Source organism: Porites lutea, chromosome 10 (assembly GCF_958299795.1).
Source record: "Porites lutea chromosome 10, jaPorLute2.1, whole genome shotgun sequence".
NCBI lineage: Eukaryota > Metazoa > Cnidaria > Anthozoa > Scleractinia > Poritidae > Porites > Porites lutea.
The window spans coordinates 30,445,483-30,468,535 of NC_133210.1; the positions used below are offsets into that span (position 1 = coordinate 30,445,483).

The 23,053-nt window shown below is 38.9% G+C and overlaps 2 protein-coding genes across 2 annotated transcripts; one reads left to right on the top strand and one right to left on the bottom strand.

The window, feature by feature from the left end:
• Positions 1-7,619: 7,619 nt before the first annotated feature.
• Positions 7,620-14,230, bottom strand: LOC140949964 (uncharacterized). The gene is made up of 4 exons (XM_073399117.1): positions 14,101-14,230; positions 10,696-10,785; positions 9,648-9,774; positions 7,620-8,407 (listed from the first exon to the last, which is right to left on the bottom strand). The coding sequence occupies exons 1-4, from the start codon at positions 14,161-14,163 to the stop codon at positions 7,740-7,742; spliced, it is 948 nt and encodes a 315-aa protein (XP_073255218.1). The 5' UTR covers positions 14,164-14,230; the 3' UTR covers positions 7,620-7,739.
• A 2,858-nt stretch (positions 14,231-17,088) lies between these two features.
• On the top strand, positions 17,089-20,966 carry LOC140949968 (uncharacterized). The gene is made up of 4 exons (XM_073399120.1): positions 17,089-17,211; positions 17,829-17,961; positions 19,551-19,685; positions 20,553-20,966. Exons 1-4 carry the CDS (start codon positions 17,107-17,109, stop codon positions 20,891-20,893), a joined length of 714 nt encoding a protein of 237 aa, XP_073255221.1. The 5' UTR covers positions 17,089-17,106; the 3' UTR covers positions 20,894-20,966.
• Positions 20,967-23,053: the final 2,087 nt, after the last annotated feature.

The window sequence follows — 23,053 nt, forward strand, 5'->3', positions numbered from 1 at the left end:
GTCGGGTGCGGGCGCTTTTAAATGATTCCGAAATGTTTATTCAGCTTTCACCAGAAAGAAAGCTTGAAGGCAAACGAAGTATAACTTAGACGGCGATTTAGGAGAATCAGTGGGCCGCTCTATGTCTGAGCTGTTTATGAGTGGATTATAAGTAGTTAAGTGTTTCTTTCTGATCTGTCTCCCAAATACTGTTCACACGAATCCGGGGTAAAATGTCCAGTTAGCATAATGCGCTTTCGATGAACATTGGCTTAACTGCGTTTTAATAACTTATTACTGACCCTCGGTGACCACAAGTGATAGGGGTGAACTCATTTAACAAAGGAAGTAATATATAGTGCTCGGGGTGATATTTACAGCGTCATCGCCAAAGAAAAAACTGTACTTACTTTTGAATCTGTAAACGAACTTGAAACTTGGACCGCAAAGATTATTATAATAGCTAAAGAAACCATTTTCCCCCCGGCACTGAATACGTGTTGAGCATTAACTAAATGATGTTAGCTTGATTTAGAACTAGCAGCCTTTTAAGCTCTTGCGCAAAACTGCTGAATGCATCTTATTGGCTGAAATAATCGTTACGTCAGTTAAACACTTGACGCTTTCCGAACACCTCCTTCATATCATTAATCAATATAGTTTATCGCATGGTAAATATTAGTTCTTGTGGTGAATTGGAATAAAATAGCTTATAAATTGTATTCCTGACATTTACATTAGGAAAATTAAAATCACAACAGACCACTTTAAATTGTTTTTGTGAAAAAGTGCTTTTTATTTGCACGTAAGCTGCATTAAAGCCGGCCTTGGTTGTATCGTTAGGTTGCTTTATTGATGTTTGAAAAGTAGAGTTGGCATCTTGTGATAAAGTTTATGGTTTTCGATTCGAATCCCAGAAAGTCTTACGGTTGTTTGGGAAGTAGAAGCACTTAAAATGATCTGTGTCATACATTTTTTAGTCGAATACTTGAAAAGGACCTTTATATCAATGGCAGACAGGAATTCAGTAATAGTAAAACTTTATTAAAACGCCCATAACAAATAGGAAAAGGAATGAAGACTTATATTTCAATAGGGTGCATAATTACCGACCAACTGTACTAACACTTATAGACTGTTCACAATCCCCTATTTTTTCGTGAGATCGTTTAGATATACCGCGTCTTACCATCACCGGTATCTTGATTTTCAAATGAACCGAGGGGGCGGGCGTCGGAGATTATAGCTCTGGGCCGCCCCCTAAGTAGTTTTGACACTCATGCAAGATGGCATCCCGTAACACAAAGCGCTCGATCTCGATGATATTACGGAAAAATGGAGGACTGTGAACAGTCTATCTCACTTATGGCCCTATGAAACTACTAAACTTTCAAAAAAATCCTAAAAAACTAGAATACTAAAGTAAAAGATAATTTGAATATCAGAATTTACTCGAATTTACACATGGATAAAAACTTTTAGAAAACATTAAGTCATTTTAAAAAGTCAATTTTAAAATTGTCAGGCGTAAATTTACACATGACTGAACTTCTTTACATTGGAAGAACGGACTAAAGCATTTTCACTGACATTGTTCCACAGTTTTACTGTATTGTAAACGAATCTGCTTCATGCTGTTGGTACGTGGAATAGAAAGTCGATAAGGCAACCGAGACCTTGTATCATGAGACTTGTGGTATTTCAAAGAAAACAGCTTCTCAGAGAGGTAATCCGGTACACGTCCATCCAAGATTTTCTTGAGCAGAAGTAAAAAACACTCATGTATTCCATGTATGTCTATGTTAGGGCTGTCAGGGACATTGTCTACTGTGGAAGTCGACAATTTTCTTGCGTAGCCGGACCGGAATCAGAAGAACACAATACGGTCTGAATATGGTGAAAAAGATGCCGCTTTTATAATTTTCAGCTCACAGTTATATAAAAGTACCTCTCCGATAATAACACGATTTTTTGTATACAAATAACATTTTCAGCATACAAATTCCAACTTCGTTTTAATCGTTAGTTTTTGATATGTTCGTCACTTTTATTTCAGTTTGCGTTTTGTTGAAATTTTTGTCTCTCGAGGAGATGGCCTTTATTCCGGGATTTTTCATTATTTTCCCACGTCTTCGTTGAATTTGATCATTTTTCGACAAAGAAGTGAACCAAGCTGAAAAAAGCTAGTGTACGGAGCACCAGCTAGACTCGAAAACAAAATGCAAGTGATTTATGGAAGCCAAAAAGTTGAAAAAGATATGCATATCCAATGTTTGCCGTTAGAAACTTGTGCGTCACTAAGTACGCACGTGCAAATACGTTTACGTTTTGTGAGCCTCTTTTTTAAACTTTTTGTGGTAACAAAACGCTTTTTTTTCCAGGGGCGTGTAATGAGCAATTTGCGTAGCTGTCTTTTTGCGTGTGTTTTTGTGTACTTAAGTCTGTGAAAAAGACAGAACCAAACTGCCTCGTGCTTACACAGTGGTTGTCAAGTGTAAGCTCTCATTACACGCTATTTGTTGCATAACACAAGTTGTTTAAGCAGACATCCCTTTTTGTAACATTTCAGAAAGCCGTACTATAGGTGAAAGAAAGGTCAGAAAGTGGGAAGCCGACTTGCTTGTGCGTGTTTGCCCTCTTTCTATTCTTTGACACGAGTTGACGTTCGTAGCCTGCGAGGATGGGAAAAGCTTATAGTCCTCCCCGCCTTTTTCATTCCTATTCAGGCAAAAAGCTCGCGGTTGACAGAGATCTTACTTTAAGAGATTCAGTATACATCACATCCGACATCTCCCTAAGAATAGATTGAAAAAAACAAAACAAACAAAACAACCCGCAAATTACTTTTTGATATTTTCAATTCAGAATATGACAATATATTGATACGCTCACGTAATTAAAGAAGGTAAAATTAGCCAAAAATGTCGAAAAATAGATTCTTGCTTATTAGTTTCTAAATTTACAATTTATTTGGTTAATTCTTTCCTCTTTATTGCGTTATCTAGTCGTCATCCATATTACGATTTTGATTTCATTTATTTGTAAACTGTAAACTTTCCTTAGTTAGCCTTAAGTCTTAATTTCATATTTTGCACTCATTGTCCCGCCTCGAATAGCCTTGCAAACTGCGGGAAATGCTTCTGTAATATTATCGGGTTGCGAATAAAGTTTGTTGTTGCTGTTGTTGTTGTTAGTAGACCAGTAAGAAACGCCGCATTTGCTGCGGTTTACAGTCGATAGTCGCTGTTCAAAGGACTCTCGACATTGAAGATACGAGCACTTGATCTAGAGATGCGTTGGGGACGATCCACGAGCCACGAGAGACGAGAAACGAGGGTGCCGTCCAAAGAGAGAAGAAAAACGAGAAAACAAAAACGAGATTGCACTAACTTCAACAAAAAATGGAAGAAAAAGATTGCTCACAGACTAGGTTTTATTTAACTGATACATCTATCAATTAAAAGTGTAAAGTGCTTCTTTATCAATTCCTGAGGGTGGCAGAAAGAAAGTGATTTTAAAAAGTGTTAATCGCTATTTTGACATTAACCACGTATATCATCTAGCATTATTGTAACCTCAATTGTTGAGAAGTTACAGTGTCTATTGCGGATTCAGACCTTGCCATCATGGTGTTGAGTCCCATTTAACAAGAAACTTCTGTCGGTTGTCCATACGACAATAGAACGGCGACATCAACGAGAATGACAAAAAGGCAATTGGTTAAGATTAGCAAAACAACAACTCTGCACGTGCATCACGCTTTTTTGTACATTTCTCTGCCGTCATTGCACGACTACGACGTGAAAATACCTAATTTCACGTTTTTTTGAGGATGTTAACACAAGACAACGACTTTCTTTTTCTTTTCTAGAATTTTGACACAGTCCGTTAGAATTCAACGTCAAAAAAAAAAAAATTTGCTAGCATTTGGCGAATTAGACGAGATGGAATAAGCGCGATAAACTTTGAAGCAGCGCGACTTTTTAAGTGACGTTTCCGTAGCAAGCCGTCGCCGTCGTTGTTGCTAAGCTCCGTAATAATGAACCCACATTACATTTGCTCCACCCGGTTGTATAAATGGGTACAACTTTGCCCGTCTTCCCAGGCCTTCTCGGTCAATGCATTTACGTATCCAAGTTTCCAAGACGAACTTGCTCAGACCAGGTGACCCGAAACGATTGACTAGAATCCGTTCTTGAGGGGAAAGAGTAGAGCAATATTCTGAAAAAAAAATCTGACAAACTTGCCCTGATCGACAAATCGTGCACCTCGCCGTCACCCTTTGAACTTATCTAATCAAGCACCAACTTTAAAAGTGGCTAAAAAAACTGATACAGTGTCTCATAGTCGGATTTCCATATCACTGATTTTTCCGCATTTTTTGTGAAGCGTGAAAGCCACAAGAAGGGGCCGTCAGTTTTAGAGGGAAAACAAGCAAAGTGAGATCAGAATCATTTCCAACGATTTGCGTTTTCTAAGTAACTAAGTAATAAATCAATAACTAAGGCTGAAAGAAACTCACGCATATTATTACAACTCCTTTCAGAGAATTTCTGCTTTTCAGAGTGTTTGCGTACTTAATACAGAAGACAAATTATGCAAAAATTTTAAAAAGTCGGAAAGAGTTGAATTTTTATGTAGGTATATTGACTAGCAAATTTTCCGAATACATTTGAATGCTACTTTTTTGTAATAATATTCTGATTTTTCTTGTTAATACGTTGTTTATGGTGTTGCATGCAAAGTTAAGTTTTACGTCTCCTGGAATTAGAATTATTTGTTAAGAGATTATGATGAGAAATTCTTCGTCACATTTTTGAAAGCAGGACCGGACACGACATGGAACTTGACGACAGTTTTTTTCAAAATATAGTTTTCTCTCTCACATTGCACAGCGCAACAGCGGGTTCACTGAACCGTGTAAACAACAAAAAAAGTAAAAATTTCAGTGAATCAAAAATTTTCTTAAATATTTTAAAACAATGAGTATTAAACGGCACTTGCTAATTAATGCTTCAAGGTCGAGCTACGAACTGATTTTGGCTGCATATGAGAAAGATACCAAACTTCAATGAACTGTGTTTTCTTGGCGCGAAATGTCTAAATGTCTTCAAAAGCAGTTATCATGCATTTTCAAATAAGTGCTGGGCTTTTATATAATGCTTGACACACAGCCCGGCTTATCGTCTCAATATTTATCAGCAGCAAGTAATATTTCAGACTGCAAGCTTTAAAATTACGTGTTCCTCGAAGACTCAACTTTGAATTCGTCCGTTACAGATTTATTTGCTTTCACGGCGCGAAAGCCTTTCTCTGCCGTTACTGTTTCAACGGCATTGAATTGAAAAGTTGACAAACCAGATCCTTCTTCTTTAAAAAAGTTACTCATTCCTTTATACCTTGCAGTTTCTAAGAATAAACAACTGATGATTTAGTTATAGCTACTTACCTTAGCTTCAAGCGAAGGAGCTTGTACGAGAAGAAGAGGAAATAGTAAAATGTTCAACAACATTGTCAATATGCAGGTCGTAATGGCAGTGAACTTTCGAGCTGCTGTTTGTGAATGAATTTGATGAGTATATGCAAATAATAATAATGCAAAAAATACTCAGCCAACCATGAAGATCACGTTAAGAAGTGCAAATTTGATTGACCTGATTACGTCTTGACCACGGGCGTGTGCGCTTTCTTGCTACTCATACACAAAGCCATCTTGGAGATCCAGGAATTTTGAAAAACAAAGAAACTCTCGATTTTCCGTTTTATTTCTTGATAGTCACTCGAAGTTCACTGAAGTGCTGTTTACCACCTAAAGAATTCAAAAACTTTCGCGCGCTGAGCGTGAGCCAAAGTAAGAGTCGCGCGACGAAGCGTTTGCCGACACTGCTGCATTGCGCCATACAATATCGTTTTTGAATAACCTTTCTCTAAAACAAAAGCTTGTTGAACCGAAAAAAAACTCTACGAACGGATTGTTTAGCACGTTTTCGTAGTGTTGTTCATCTCGATTTACTGGAATAATTTTTTATGTTGATTTAATAAATATCTTTGTTTTTGCACCTATTAATCAAAATCGTTACATCATTTGCGTGTTTCGCCAGCACGCGTAAAAACGAACTAGCGACACTCAAGTGTTACACATCCTCGCGCGCATTGTAGCGTAGGACCGCAACACGTACATATGCCCTTTCCATGGCAATCAATATTTTAAATTTCTTTTCATTCATAAAGTCGTGAGGCTGAGGCGTTTCCAGGTCACACATGGCAGGGTACTTGATAGGTTTTTAGACACGGGACAGATAATTTTAAATCAGTAATGGTATATTGTTTTTCCTTATAAGGTTTTTGAGAACCCACAGGACTTCCGAGGTGTAGCCAGTACGTAAATACAAGGAATGGGAGCTTTACCGAACGTATTTCCGAGTTAGCAAGGTTGCGCAACATGTTTTTTTCGATTTATGGCAAATGGGCAGAGATGCGTGAAGATTGTCCATGTATCCGAGAACGAAAATAAAGTAAAGTTCTCTCACACATTTTTCATGAACGTCAAGAGTGAACTCTCATCTTCACGCTGGAAACGTCCAGCGACAAATGAAAAGCGTAAAAAACAAGGCGCTGTGATTTCCTAACCGAAATCCAAAACACTGTTCTACAGTCACCAAAAAAAAAGCATAAAAAGGCTTCGGTCCATGGCTACAGTTGAATACCGTTCTTCAGTATGTACTGGGACTGTTTTACAGCCAAATACACAGCACAAGTAGCAGTTGTCACATTCAGAGTAGAGAAGCTCGATGAACCCAGCCTTTCACATTAGCGAGCTTTAGCAAGGACGTTTTTTAGCGACTCACGTCAACCGGAAATAGGCCTTTTTCCTAAATTTGTACTTCTATCAAAGGGTCTTTACTCTTATAGGGAAGAACTGCCCGAAAATTTGGCAAGACCACTGCGCAAAAATGCAAAACGTTCTCTTACGGTTGACATGCTTTTCTCAAAAACGTCTTTTATTAAGCTCTCTATTGCTGAATAATGCTTATCGGCCCATAGGTTGAAGGAAATTCAGTACAATCTTGTAGTAAAATTGCGCATTCGTGTTTGCTTTAACCCATTGAACTTAGCTTTACCCAGTTATCTATTCCGCTCCCACACGCTCATCTGCGCGGCTCGAAGATAAAATAGTCATAATTATTTGAGATTTTAACGCTAACGTAGGCCCAGCTTTGTGGTGGGCCTTAGGGTTGATTTCCACTGTCGCGCAATTTTTACGTGTGTATACATGCACAAAATTTACGTTCGCAAATAAAATAGAGGCAATGCATGAACGGTCGCTCGTAAGCGTAAAAGATAAACCTCGCTCAACTTCACGTTTAATCTCAACCCTTTATATATTGCCTCTATTTTATTTACGTGATTAAAATTTTCGTGCGTTGACGTGCGTAGCCAAAAACGCGTCAGGGGAAATCAACCTTTATTTTGGACCCCAGCGTTGGAAAAATCGGTTGAGTCATTCACCATGGCTGCGACCGTCACATCTTGTATATTTATTGTTTTCCCAAGTAATTATCTATTGTGGATTTAGAGAGAGAGAGAGAAAGGTCTAGGGTGGGTAGGAAACGGAAATAAATTAACAATTAGGCTCTTAATCCTGTTGAATGTAGTAATTTATTGCCACGAAACAATATATTTTCTAACCACTGTTTATGACCTTTAACATGTATTGCTATATACTATTTTTTATCAAATAAACCTTTGATGTAGGCTGGTTACGCACAAGTGCAGTTGTACTTCCGAAAGGAAGTGCCTGCATCACATACGGGCCGCGGGTTCGGACATTCACATTCACATTTTTTTTCGTTGAGAACTTTTCCCTTGCGCACGCAGCGATCTTTCACCTTTTTTACACATTCGCACTTGCAAGTCGAGTCGTTCCAAATATGGCTTGAAGTGGCATTGCAAGTATCATGGTTTCGGCACTGGCACTGGCACGCTGAGTCGTTCCAAACTTGGTCTAATCGGCAAGTTTCCTGGCTTCGACACTCGCACTGGCACGTGCGATCGTTCCAAGTCTGAGAGGGGGAGCAGTGGCTTCCATTTAACTTACACTTGCACTCGCAATTCGAAATATCATACTCTTGTATTTTAGCGTCGCAGTCCGACTGTCTTTCTGTGCAGTTACATTGACAAGCTGTATGGTCGAACATCTTGAGGGTGACTAATTTAGCATCTTGGACATCATACACTCTTACTTTAATCTCGTCCTGTTTTGTCACTGTGCAGTTTATTTTATCTGAGTTACAGAACCCCATGCACCGATGAAGTTTAATGTGGGACGGTATTGGTTTTTTCACCTGGAGCTTGTTAACCTCAACGACGGTAAGGAATGGATGGCAATGCACTCGTATTTGGTTTCCATCCTTAATACCTTGTTTCCCTGAAAAAGTAATACGTCATAAGGCCTCAAATAAGCACTGCATCCGAATAGGAACCTCTCCTTATCTTAAATTTGGCCCTGAGTATCTCTTGCTGACCCTCTCCCCCCATGTTGGTTGGTTTTTTCAAGAACGTAATTGCAAGGGGAAGCCCACACAAATTGCAATTTGTGTGGCATCCCTGTGGTATTTGCAGTTATGAGAATTTCGCATAGAAAGTCCGTTACAGTTCAATCATACGAAAAACCCGTGTAAATTTTGAATGTTACGCTGAGCAGTTCTTAACAGAAGGTCTCAATGGTCAACCGTCAGTTGTCAAACGTTCCAAAATTTAACCGTCAGCCGTGGAAAAGGGTAATTTTTTACCCTCAACCGTCAAAAATGCAGATTATATTAACCGTCAGCTCCCCAAACGTGGAAAAAACCAGTTCCCATGTTTTTTAAGAACACACTCTCTAGACATAAGAAGACCTTAAACCTTGCTAGAAAGGGCCAAGACAACCTCCAAAACACATAGTTAATATCAATTTATACAGCAGTTAAATTTTTACCTAAGCTCTTTGAACTCCAAAAATTGAACCGTCAAAGCTGACACCCCATTGAGACACAAAGGGTACTCCCTTACATAGTAAGCCATAAAGGCATGTGCCTCCCCAAAGGGTAGTGGTTTTGCACCGATTGGTCTTAAAACGGGCAGTGGCGGATCCAGGGTAGGGGCCCGGGGGCCCGGCCCCCTTACCCCCCCTTATTTCTGCACCAAAATGAGGCCCGAAGGGCCAAAAAAAAACGTATTTTTGAGACCGCCCCCCCCCGCCCCGCTTATCTCAGGGTCTGGATGACCGGGCCCCTCCTTATCTGGAGGTATGAAAGGGTATAGTCTTAGCCCATTCTGGTCCTGAATCGGGTATGGTTTTTGAAGAAACTACAGGGTTAATCAACAGAAATGGCCAAGGGGAAAGCGAAACTGCTTATTTTACCCAGAAACTCGAATTTTTCCCTTCTGTGTATGGTCCAAACGCAGGAAAATGCATTTCAGCATCAGGAACATAACCAGCGTAGTGATCCTGACTTTTAAATAACACTTTGGGTGGTTTTACTTCTTTTTGGCTAGGTAGTGTGAAAGAAAAAACGGCTCGACTGGCTCTTTTTTAAAAATTCCGGCAAAATTTTCAGGAGCTAATTAGGTGCACGTGAAACACAACGATCGCGCGAGAATTTTTTACCAGTGATAAAATTACTTACTTGTCGTATTTATGCCAAAAGGATGGGAGGCAACTTTACAGACAATGTTTTCACTTGACGTGGACGGGCTTGACGTCATGTAGTTGCCACTGGAGCTCGACGAACCAGTCGAATCACGTGACCAATGCTGCATTCAAGCACATGTTTTTAATTAGAGAAACCATTTGTAACAAGCTTAAGGTGGCTTGAACCTACCGCTCCCCTAAGCCGACATTTTGCCATAAATGAGAAGTAAGTGTTGATGTTGGCTTAGGGGAGGGGTGGGTGGGCAGTTTCCCACCAACGTATAATGATCCTTGTTCTGAGGGTCGATACCTCTCAAGTTGGAGCATTAACTTCGTCGCTATTAACAAGAATTTGGGAAAAAAAACCACCACTGTTGTATTAGATAAAGATGAAAATTTTCACTGTTTCCCCCTGAAATGACGTTTGATAAACCAGGATAGAAATTTTTTATGACGTATCACTACCCCTTGATTTGAATAGTGCTTGTTCTTGGTCGCAAGTTTGCTTCAGCCAATCAGAAGCACTACCAGATCTGCCATGACACGTCATCAGTGTGGAATTTCTAAACTCGTTCCTCAGACAATCCTCCGACGTCTTTTCGCTACCTCGCTCCCAGGCTTCTATCTTCTTTCTGGGAGCGAGGTTGGTCTTCGCGGGAAAACTGTTAGTGGCGTCGCGAAACGTTGACTGTTTTCTCAAGCTAAGTATTTTCCTGCATATTTTGCAGGCGTCTGGTTACACTTCTTAATATTTTAATTTTATGTAGAACGTGGCCGTTGGTCAAAACATGGCAACAGTTTGCAGGTGTGAGACCTACTGAATAAGGCCCAATAATAGAAAGGAACGTTACGTATAACGTTGACAGCAAAACTTAGAACTTTTTCATTTATTCTTTCAATGGCAGCCTGAAATAAAACAGGTTTTCCCGAAGCATACTATCCTTTAAATTGTTCACGTTGAAACAGCAAACAAGAAATCTCTGCCGTTTTCAGTATTCACCGTGAACGTTGTGCTTAATATAATTATCTTTGAAATGTCTTACATTAGTGAAATCCGGGTTCCTTCCTTGCTTTGGTTCCTGCTCGACTCCACGCAAAAAGTTTGGCCCATCGATATCATCAAGCCAAGTATCCTGAAATTAAAGACGTTATCTAAAGGAACTAAGAAACAGTCAGGAGCCTAGCTCTGGCCTTGAGCCCGCTCTTGCCCGCTCCGTCTTTCTTATAAAACCTGGCTCATTTTGCGCGCCAAACTTGCATCCAGTCAGAGCAAAGTAGGATTTCACACAAATTTACGGCAATGGGTGATGGCTTAACCCCTCTCCCCCCCCCCCCCCCCCAAGGTCTGGGCAGTTCTTTTGATTGGTCGTACCTTCAGCCAATCAAAAACACTAGCCAGACCTGGTTAGTGACTCGTCATCAGTATGGAATGAGTCCGTTCCTCACCCCTCAGGCGTCCTCTTGTGGCGGAAACCAGAATTGGCGTCGCAAAATGTCGGCTGTTAATGTTCAGGCGCAGCGAAAGGAGCGTTTCCTTTGGTTACACTATGTGACGTTCATTCGTAGCAGGTGGAGCTCGAGGCGGGTCCCGAGCAAGGCACGTATAGCTCTCCTTCCCCACTTAGACTAAGACAGGGACAAACAAGCGCGCTTTTTTTTTGAAGACGTAATATCCTGCGAAAACATCCGTTCCTCTTTGCTGTTCGCCGCTGGGGACGTTGCGCGAGGAGGAACGTCAGCGACAGAAATTTCATACTGATGACTTAAAATCTGTCCGGAATCCTGTCAGAAGCGCTGATTGGTCGTTGGAGTAATTACATTGTTTTAGCTATTGCTTACGAAAAACAAAAGGCCTCAAAGGCCAAATGCGAACGCGAAGAATGTCTAATAAAACTGTCAATATTTGTGGAATATAGCCTTCTCTAGAAGAAGCATTTGAGCCGGTTGCTGGGGCTCGTTGGTAGATGAACACAACACTTTACCAAAATCAACCAGAAGACACGTAGACTACTAGTAGTCCCCCATTTTTCCTCAGGGATAGTAGAGCGAGGGAAACGCGAGCGAGAGTGAAAATCACCCCACGCGAGAAAAGGCGACACGCGGCTGGGAGAGAGAAAAATGAGCTCCCCGCCGCGTGTCGCCTTTTCTCGCGTGGGGTGGTTTTCACGCGCGCTCGCGTTTTGCTCGCTCTATTATCATTGAGGAAAAATGGGGGACTACTCGTAGTCTATAAGAAACGTAAAATTGGACAGATTTATATTTGGAACCTCATGAATACCGAATTTATCATGTAAACATTGATTTGCGTCATGAGTATGGAATTTCCGCTGCTGAGTCGCAGACGTTCCTCCGAGCGAAACGTCCACAGCGATGAAGAGCGAAGAGAAACGGATGTTTTCGCAGGCTAAAGACATAATAGATTCTGCATGAGCCGGGCATGACACGGAACCAAATGTAAAGAACTAAGATTCATAACATTTTTAACTTCTGATCTTGTCCTCTTTCAGAGAGCTCGACAGACGGACAGAAAGAGCTCTGGGAAACTTCTCGTCGAGTGCAACAAAGGGTGATGCAAAGCAACTCACAAGGTCGAGTTCATCATTCGAGATCAAGAATGGAATTCAAAGCGGTCAAACGTGAAGCGCATGCGTAGATCCTGCTGAAATTTGCAGAATGCAGAAATGATTATTTTAATTTTACCAGTCTCTTTAAAATAATATTTTTAACATTGTTGCGGGCATAGATACAAGGGCATTGTTAAGGGTTGTTTCTATATAACATTTACGTTTTCAGTAATCAACAAGAGAATCCATGCACGTAAAATTACACAAAAATGCAGGGATTCAATTTAAAATCTTTCGATTTGAGCGAACCAAAGATGTATGTTACTACTATACCTGACTTTCAGAAAACAAAACTACCCTGTGTATAACTTAGCTGAACGTAGCAAAACAACTCCGACGACTTATAGTTGAAATAAGGAGTAATAAGAGTAAAATGATATTCGTACAGCAGAATAACAGGCGTATCAAGAATAGTGTTGTTAATAAGATAAATTAACGAAAAGTACGAACAATAAAAGATTAACGTGATTTAGATTAACATTTTATTTACGTGACGTTCTGTTATGAAAAAAAATTTTAATCACCTTCCAGATTTTAACATTTAGATGGTGAAATAGAAATTGTAAGTCTGTTAGTCATAACTGACAAAACATATAATTATCTAATTTAGCTTCCATCAGTTTAAAAATCTTTCATTTAAACCAAATTTTTACGAGGCCAAAATTGAGCGACCTAATTTATTCATTTGTCAGTTGTCAACCCTAACCGAACCCTGAATGATGAATAAAAATAAGTCTAGACCTTTCGCGGGTATATCTGAAACCGAAACTTCCGAGTCAATATAAAATGGCCCTTAGCTGCCTTCCGGAAGATCAGTAAAGGACTTCCTATCGATTCGTACAATTTATGAAAAAGACAAGCTCGGCTGAAAATGATAAGATCATTTTGCAGTTTTTAAGCAAATTAAAACCTATTATTTACCTAATCGTTTGGTCAGTGACTTGGACGGGACTATCATATATGTCGCATCTCGGCCAAAAAAGTAGTTAAATCCCTACTGTTAAAACTGAGTATTATGTGCAGCATACCATCGTTTTAGATATTTTCCCGGCGTGAGAATACCGTTAGTTATAATTTCTTACAGAATATTCATATTTCAATGATAAAGTTGGCAGTGTAAGTAGATCTGTGAAAACCTGAAATTTGCTTTTAAAAATGTGTCGACTTTTTTCTATGCCCCGCAAATAAAGTTGTTTACTCAAATTCCAGCTGATGTTGAGGACTTTATGTAAAAGAAAGAAAAAGGAAGAGAAAAAAATGGAGTGTTTACTCCTAAGCTTTTAATAATTCTTTAAAATTATTTGTATTTGCGTGTATTCACGGTATCGTTTCCGCATAGAAAATATTTTGTTCATAGCCGATAAATGTCCCTGAAGTTACATACCAATTATTTGTCGTTGATCCGACCTATTTGGGTCTGTTTGTTTGTTCTTTTCTTGCAAAATTTCTTTTTTTGTTTTAACGCCTCGATCTTTTAGGTGAGCAACATCAACGATTCGAAAAGAATTTCAGGCCGAAGCTGTTCACGTGGCATGTCCAAAAATATTGGAGTAACCGGCCTATAAATCAAGGAACTGAAATTGAAGTTGTTCTTTGAAGAGCGTGGCATTTATCGATAAATACTAATGATTGTACAATTATATAATAGCTAGTTCTTTACTAAGGTGTCTTTAAATAAAGGAAATTAATTAGAATTTCGAATTCAAATTCAACTACATGAATAAAATTTGAAAACCGTGGGACCGGACGTAAGGTAAAAAACTAGGACATCCCAGCAGTCGAGGTTTATTAATAAAATTAAAATAAATAAGAATAAATGCTTACTTCTATATTTGTTGAACGTGTGTATGTCCCAAAGACCGCAATAAGAAGAAGTGTGGCCAACATCTTTAATTTAGGGCACAGTTTCTGTTGAATATGCACAAGGCTCAACGGAACGAACTCGGTGGAGAAGGATAAGAAAATGTAGCCTTGGAACTGGATTCCTCAGTATTTAAAACCCAAGAAGAACAGTAGGTGATGCGATTGGTTTCCTATTTTCTGACGTCAAACACAATTCTTATGTCATTGGTCAGTAGCTCATTGACGTCATAATCCAAAGCTCTATTGAAAGGATTCATTCAAACTACCGTTTTAAAAGTAAGTTAACAAAACAAATGAATATTAGAAGAAAAAAAAGACCGTGGCAAATTAGGTTATTTCTAGTGTAGAAAATAAATATGTCGTGAAATCATAAATGAATGAGTCTACCTGAAATGTTTGTAAGTATATTCCTTGCCATTGTTAGTTAATACTTGTAATACGTCAAACCTCAATTAAGGAAATACATTTTATCCTCAAGTTGTTTGTTTTATTTGATGCGAGCACTTTTATGCTTTTGTTTGTAAACATGGCGGCTGTACAAAGGATTTGGGGAACAAATGCAAAACACAATTTAGAAAGGAGTTACAGTAAATGATGATTGTTTACCTAAATTGAAAAATAAACTAAGAGCCACAAAGCCTGCATATTGTGTGAAACAAATCTTAAGCATACTGCTAACAATAAAAATTGAGTTTTAATCATCCAATTTTTACCACAAACTCCCGTGTTTATTTTAAAACCGTACATTTCACGAGAGTCTCATGATGGTTAGCGAGTTACAAGCACTAAATGTACATTTTAAAATATGCTTCTATTTACACAATTTAAACAGCAATCAAATGCTGGGATTGATTGACCCTGATATCTAAAAGTTTTAGACGTTTAGGTAAATCCTTTTCTAATTTGTTATAATTCACATACAAAAAAGACAACTGCAATAGGAAAAAAAAGTATGATTTTATTTGAACACAATTTTTTTTTACCATTTTCTGGAAATGACCAAAATTGCGTTTTTAAACGTTTATACTGAAATGTTCATCGCACCAAGCGAAATTTCTTTTAAATGATTGCAAGCCATGGGTTAGAAAAATATCTTGTAAGTCGATATGACCGTGAGGTGTGAAATGATTAAAATCCCTTACAGTCACAATCCAAAAAGGATTATTTACGCTTAAAACGTGCTTACTCTAATGAAAAATTGAATGTTAGACTGAAAATGGAAAAACTAGCAGCAAACAAAACAAATACTTCCTATGATCTTTTTTTAATGTTCGCTTGAGTGTCATTTAAGAGGCCCGGATAAAACAGATAATAGGATATTTAGTGCAATGTGATATTTAAAAATGATAAAAGTTTCACACAAAAATTTCTTGACACAGGGTTTGTTTAAGTGAGCACGTATGCAAGTTTTCCCGATAGTTTGACTTCCTTTCGCAGATCTAGTATCCAATATTTATTTCTAGATACTACAAGAAGTGTTTGGACCGCTCACGGAGAGATACTCCTATACTGCCTGTCTTTTCCTATTAAAGATCAGTTTTGCCACTCTAAGGCTACAAGGCTTCTTGTGTTCTTTGATTTTCAGGGCTTTAAGGATTATTTATCTGTCGTATCAGTCAAACTACTGAAAAAGTCAAATGGTTCTGATTACAAACACCTTGATGTTTGGCTAAAAATACACACTGCGGCTCCTTTTATCAAGTCAGTTCTCCACAAGCTTAAAGTTAGGAACGGCTTTCTTGAACAGCACTGAATAGAATCATTCTTTCATTCAGCACTGAATCATACTTTTAAATATTAAAAAACTTCATGATTGGTGCCATTTGTCTAAAAGTAAATAATTATTCAGTCCTTTTTTGAAGCCACGAAGTTTTGTCTTACTCTCCATGCCTCTCTAATAATTTAATAATAAGATCCATCTCAGTCGCCAATGCTGGGCTTCAGCAAAAAACTGCCTGTCGATCTGCAAGACACTGACAACATTACTGGTACATGAGAAAATATCAAAACATCCCGTCTTCATGGTGTGGAACCTCGATAAAACGAAGGGCCAAGCGACCGACAAAACTTGTTCTCTATACCGCCAGGTTTCGTTATATCGACGTGACGTTATTTTTCACTATAAATTTTACTACTGCTGTGGTATAAAGACAGGTAAAGAGCATAGTTCGTTTTTGGGCCGATGGACTTCGTTGCATAGAAGCTCCAGGGGCACCCAACGAGAATATAGTTCAAAACCACTTAAACATAACATTGTTGAACGTATTTTAGTATTTAAACAGTAGATTTAGGCATATTTTTATCCCCTAAAAATTTTTCGTCTGTTCGGATTTCCTAGCTGAAAGTCTAGTGATCCGAAAATTATAGGGTCAAAAATTACGTTTTTGAAAATTTCAGCCAGAAAAAAGGCTCCCGAAAATTCTAGGCGACCTTTTTAGGGTAAAAATCTGTTAATAATGGCCATTATACCATGTTTTAGAAAAACCCTAGGAGAGGCAGGCAAGCAAGAAATTTGCAACAAATGTTTCGAAAATTCTAGATCTCAAATCGTCTTCCGTGTATTTTTCAAAAATTGTCGTTGGGTACCCCTGAAGCTCGTTATATCGAGGTTCCACTGTATGTAGCTGTCCAAAAATTGCGATACAAGTAAAGTTTTTCTCCAGACCAACCATACGAATAGACTGAAAGGTGTCTTAGTGAATTAAAAAACATAAGAAACTTTTTTTCCGTGAAATCCATGGGAGATAAGAATGAAAGGCTAATTACCTCTCTAGCTCATAATGTAGGTAAGAATAATTTCTACCGCGTGGCGCCGTTCATTAACATCTAAATGCTTAATTCAGAATTCCAAAATTTACTCCCAGATGATTACAGGCATATGTTTTAATAATTGTTGTCGCTTATCTTTATTTAAACGTGTTGTCTTATGTTAGTTGGCATAGCAAGCTAAGTGACTTTCGAGGTAACATGGCGCGAATCGTGAATTTTATATATCTGTCGATGTTTATCCTTCTAATGTCAAATCTTGTGAGCCCGTCTTCATCTTATTCAGGATCAAAACAGAACCTAGAGGTAAGACTGAAAAATGCTACTAGGCACTAGTGATCACCAAGTTAACTTAATTTTCGTAGCGTTTTTACGGAGCGGAATTTCCTTTCTTGTCCACATGCAACAAAACCATGCGCGGTCACCTTGTTCAGCGTAATGAATTTTAACTTCTTACCCCAGCACTGGGTATGCATGAGTTCTGCGTTATATTTACCAGTTTAAGCTATTCATAACAAGCACTTTTCTATTTGAAAGTCTCACTTTTTAATTGAAATTGATAGATCCGTCACCAAACGACTTATTTTAAGACAAAACTGTGGCTTTTCGTAGTCTCAAATTCTTCGAGAAGAAAAAAAAGCTCCTGAAGTTGGTGCCATCAAAACTGAACCTCTCACTTTGTAACGGCCATATTCAGAAGCAATCAATTTACAAACATGTGTAATCATTGTTTTAAAACCGAAAATGTTCTACCCTTTCCTGAAAAAAATGAGATGTCATATTACATCCCTACTTTCCTACCGAAAGGTCACCTTTCGGCGATGAAGACTTTTCTCCAATCAAGGGCAGTTGTAGACAGGTTACTGTACTACTGAGTGCGTCCATGGGAAAATCTTATCAAGACTTTTCCTTTTCCATTGTAGAGAACTTTGTCAAATGTCGACATGGCTACAGCTGATTTAAAGTCATACATAGGAAAGAGGGTTAAACACGCTAAAATGATGGAGATGAACAAGAGATTCACGGATGGCGATGAACCTGGAGAAGAGAGAAAAAGTAAGCTTAAATAAATCGTTTTTTCTGCCCCACGTGAAACAAAAGAGGCGTGAAATCTTACGGAGTTTAAGCAACCACGACATTATCGACAGCCGGTATTGCAAAAAACGGTACTAAAAGCCAATAATTGTTAAGTAAAACAATTCAGTCTTTCACATCTGCGCGCATGGTATATATTTGGTGTATTTTTCTATGAGGAGGTGAAAGAGGTTTTTGCGTGATCGATACGGGATGAAGTGTTTTTAAATTTCGTGAAAGGCGATATACAAAATAAAATCCGTGAAATACTGTCCTTTTACCCGGAATTTTAATCACCGTGCTGCGTTTGCTGCTTTTTAATGTCCCTGAAACGTGCGTAGGAACCTCCCCCAATTACCCACTTTTCTATTGCGTTCTGCAAAACAAGAACGTGATCAAATGATTCAGTTCTAGGTTTCAAAGCAGTTTGTACAGACACAACTCTTCGTGAACTTAAAATTCCTCATCAGGAGACTTTTGAATTAGTCGCATCTCATTCGGAAATAAAACACGTATTGATTTTTAAAAAGGAATGACTAATCAGGCTTTTTTCATTTGACATCTTCTTTGAAATATCTTTGTCATGCGCTATTAAATCCTACGGTCACTGACGAAAAGCAGTTTAGTTTTGAAAGAAAAATCCAGAAAGAAGATATATTCTTTCTGAACAATTTTTCGCATTGTTTGTGATTGGTTTACTACAGCAAACCATTAAGTAGCCGAAATAAAAGAAAATTATGGTGTAAATTAAAACTGTCGCTTCTCCATTTCATAATAACGAAAGGATTCCCATTAATTAAATAATTTCTTCAGCATGCAACATGTTTGTATTAAGTGGTTTCGCAAAAATGAAACCACACCATGTTTCTGCGGACAACTACCAATTGTTGCAAACCAATCATCACCAAACTGAGAAAAGATCCTCTGAACTTTTGATATTGGTGCCAAGCTTAAGCAAAGACGTTTTTTAAGCGACGCGCGCGTCAACCGGAAGTGGACTTTTTGCATTCTTTGGCAGTAATAGAGAGGTTAAGCATCATGTTTACGTCAATTTGTACCACGTGACCAAGTTTCCCCTTTGCTTGTCGCCTACTGTTCATTATTTCTACACATAAATTAGTAGTTTCACCCAATTTTTTATCCATAAGAATTTTCCGAGCTGTTTTTATCTGCTCATTTTCTATTTTGAATAATTCGGAACTTGAATCTGACTTTTGCCGTTTGCTGTATACGTGAAGCTTAAACTCTCTATTTTCGCCCAAAATTTTCGGGCTAATCGCCTTTAAAAAAGAGCAAAGACACTTAGCAATAAAATTTGATAGAGTCAAGGAATATTATTAAGAGGAAGCTTTCATTCGGCTGGTTGACGTCAGTTGCTCCCTATTAAGACCAACTGCCGGACTGACTTATTTGCAAAAATTAAACAGCAACGAAAGACACTGTTTTGTAGCCTTTCATTTGAATTGTTACAATTTATTAGGACAGATCTCAGTCGAGTAAGACTCCAGAAAAGCTAGAATTCAAGTAAAAATGAGTACTTTTAACCTTTTCACGTCTGGCTGTTGATACAGGAGCTGTTAAACTGCCTATGCAGCATTGTCGCCCCTATCCTACTATTGTGAAAGTAGAAAAGGCAGAAGACCAGGGAAGGCTTTACTGGCCGAGCTTTGTGGAGTTACACCGCTGTGCTGGTGGATGCTCTTCAGGTAGGTTATTCTTTTTATTGGAGAGATATTAGGTATAGAGAGATTAAGTATTTCGTTTACCCGACGTAGTTTACTTCAATTTGTACCACGAGACCAAATTTTCCCGTTACTTGGCGTTAGATGTTGATTATATCCACACAAAAGTTAGCGTGGGCCCAGTTGTTCGAAAGCCGATTAGCGCTTAACCTGGGGTTAAATTTAACCCGGTTTCTTTTTCTTGTGTTCAAAAGCATTTTCTCCCATAATTTTCTCTGTTATTTTTAGAGCTTCCAATCATCAACTAGTAGACAAAAAGAATTAAAACTGAAATGCTTTTTAAGCTTTCAAATCTGAATTCAAATGTCGCACTAACCCTGGGTTATCTTGACCCAGCTTTGAACGACTCGGCCCTGAATTTCAGACATTATTTCGTGTCTCCTACTCCCCCGTTGGACGGTATTAACGGCCTGTCGATTTAGAGGTTGCTGAGGGAGCAAGCGACTCAAGGTCGATGTCCGAAATTCAGGCTACGCAAAAGTTACAAATTTCGCGCCAGGTTCATCACACAAGAATCATTTCAGACATTTTTTGTCTGCTCATTTACCAATTTTAGAAATTGCTAACTTGAATCTGCCGTTAACCAGTTGCTGCAAAAGTGATTCTAAACCTCTCTATTAAAATCACCCGTTTACGGCAAGCGGCAGAGATGAGACCATGTATCAATTGCGTCTCCAGTCTATTTTTGGTTCACGCGAAGCTTAAGCACAAGACGCGATGGTTACCGATAAAATTGCTATAAACCAACGCACATATAAATGTAACTGACACGAATTGCGCTCTGCTCTTTGATCTTTCACAAAATGACATGCACTTTGTTTCCTTTTTTAGCGCTTCAGTGCACAGTGAAAAAACAAGAGGAGGTTACTATCCTTGTCGAGGATATCAACAAAAACTTAAAAAAAGCCGAAATTTCTCTAAGTAATCATACAGCCTGCAACTGTAGCTGCAAACAGGAGTGTAATCGTGCGAAGCAAAGGTTCAGAAAGGATACCTGTAGCTGCGAATGCATCGAAGATGGAAGCCATTGTAATGAGAACGACAATAAAAAGTGGAATAAACGACTCTGCAAGTGCGAATGTCTGCTGCGCCTTAATTGTCGCTTGCCAAAAACATGGAGTGAATCTTCATGCAAGTGCGAAGAGAAAGGCGCATCCATCCCGGCGTTTTAAATTATAATCTTTTAACTGTATTTTAAATAACAAGACTTGTTAAAAAAATGTAATAAAAGTTAATTTTAACGTCTGTTCCCCTTTTTGTAGTTTTAAGTTTCAATTTGCATTCTTTTTCACCCGACTAGCAGAGCTTTTCTTTCGCTTAATCGATTTTGTGGTACTTAAGGAAGACTCTGCATGAATCGACGCTGCATAGTATGTTGCTTGGATACAGTTGTACAGCGGGCTCAGTTATGACCATTGGTTTATCATAAAAGGATGCGCGCACTCGGAAAACCAGTTTGACGATAGAGAAAAAGATTGACTAGTCCAAGAATTTGGGATTCGGCAAGTTCAAAGAGTTGACGTGACTCACGAAGAGCCTCCTTTTTAACCAAAGAGAGGCTCTGCCAAAAAGAGCGTTTCACATGACGTCACATCCGCCGTATTGGTGTCCGAAAACAATTAAACAGCGGTCATGTTTGTGTCCGTAAGCAAACCTGTGGGAGTTGAAGACCGACGCTGAACATTTTTCTATTGTTCCAATAAGTTTGCAGAGCTGCTTGCCACGTGAGTGAAAAAGGACTTGGGGGAGGGGGGGGGGGGCACTCCTGGGAATTCTTGGTGGGATTGTGCCGCCCGGTACTCCAATTTTCACACCCGTTTTCAGACCTGGCCTCTAAGGAATTATTTCATCATTACTTAGATTAGAACAGCAACAAAAAAGATTTGGCTTATAATACATTTCGAATCATCGCATATTTGGAACTGAAACGATAAATACGTTCATACACTCCCGTCGTTCCCTCGAAAACCATACCCGATTCCAGACCAAAATGGGCAAAATCTATGCCCGTTTTCAGACCAAAATGGCGTAAAAACCCTACGCTTTGAGGGGGTACATACCTATATGGCTTTTATAAGAGAGTACCCCCCGGAAAAGGACAGAAAAAAGACTTCCTGTTGATAGCTTGTAGGAATTAGTACTACAAACTGTCTTGAATAACTGATACTCTTCAATTTTTTCAACGTTGTTCATTGCCAAGTTCTTTATTTTAAAAACAAAAACTGTAAGACTGAAACTCAAATAAGCGCTTGTTTTTATTAACCTTAAGTCCTAGTAACAGCTCACATCATCTGACTTCATATTTTCCTCATATTTCAAATGACATCGCTGTATAAAAATCACAAGAAAGATGAGAGAAGTAGGAAACCACCGCGGTGGATTTAGCCTCCCACGCAGGCGTTTTTAGTGGAGCTCGTATTTTCGTTACGAGCTTTCCTAAAAACGCCCGCCTGGGAGGCTACGGTGGATTGCGACCAAAATAGATTTTTGCGTAGCGACTTTTTGAAAAGCTATATCAACACGCGCGCAAGGAGTGTTTCTTCTTATATCCAGCATCCAGTCATCTCAAAAATTCCTTCTTACGATTAATGTATTACTTCCCAGCGTTTGGATATCAGATGAAAAATTTCCTCCTGTTTCTTCCTGTGATTCCTGTGACTCGGTGTTTGGATATCAGGTGAATATCTTTCATGTGTTTGTTATATTTAATGGGTGCCTTTTGTATATGCTTGTCAATCAGTGCATGGCTGATCTGACGATAATAAAGTGGAAGCTCTTCTTACGGACAGCTTTACTTTAGCCGCATTCACAAAACCAAGTTTTACTCCCCGAGGGGGGGGGGGGGGGTGGGGGGGCTGTAGGGGATGCTCGTCGTCTCGCTTTGGGGTGTAAATTGTGGTCTCACTTAGGGTGTTTGGGATGGAAAGTCAATACATTTACCCATTCTGGTATTGCTTAGTACTGTGCATAAAGAAATTCACAAGAAATGCCCCGACACTGACCAACCAGAAATCTCTCCCCGTCACTTTTATATGGGCCCCCCAGGGGTTTTACTCAACCCCCATATAAATTTTGTATTTAATTTTCATATTTCCTTAACGGGCCAGCTCCAATTACGGGCACCTTTCTCGCATCCCTCGCGCGTCCCTGGCGTCCCGGGGGTATCCACTTACGAGAGCTTCCACTGCATAAATTATATTATTATTGAAATTATTATTGAAAGAGAAATTCAACGCTTTTCGCTAAAGCCTTAAGTTTTACACATTAAATCATCTATAAAGCGTTCATTTAAATGGCTAATACTCGGTCAGCCGAGATAATTCTTTTCTTGT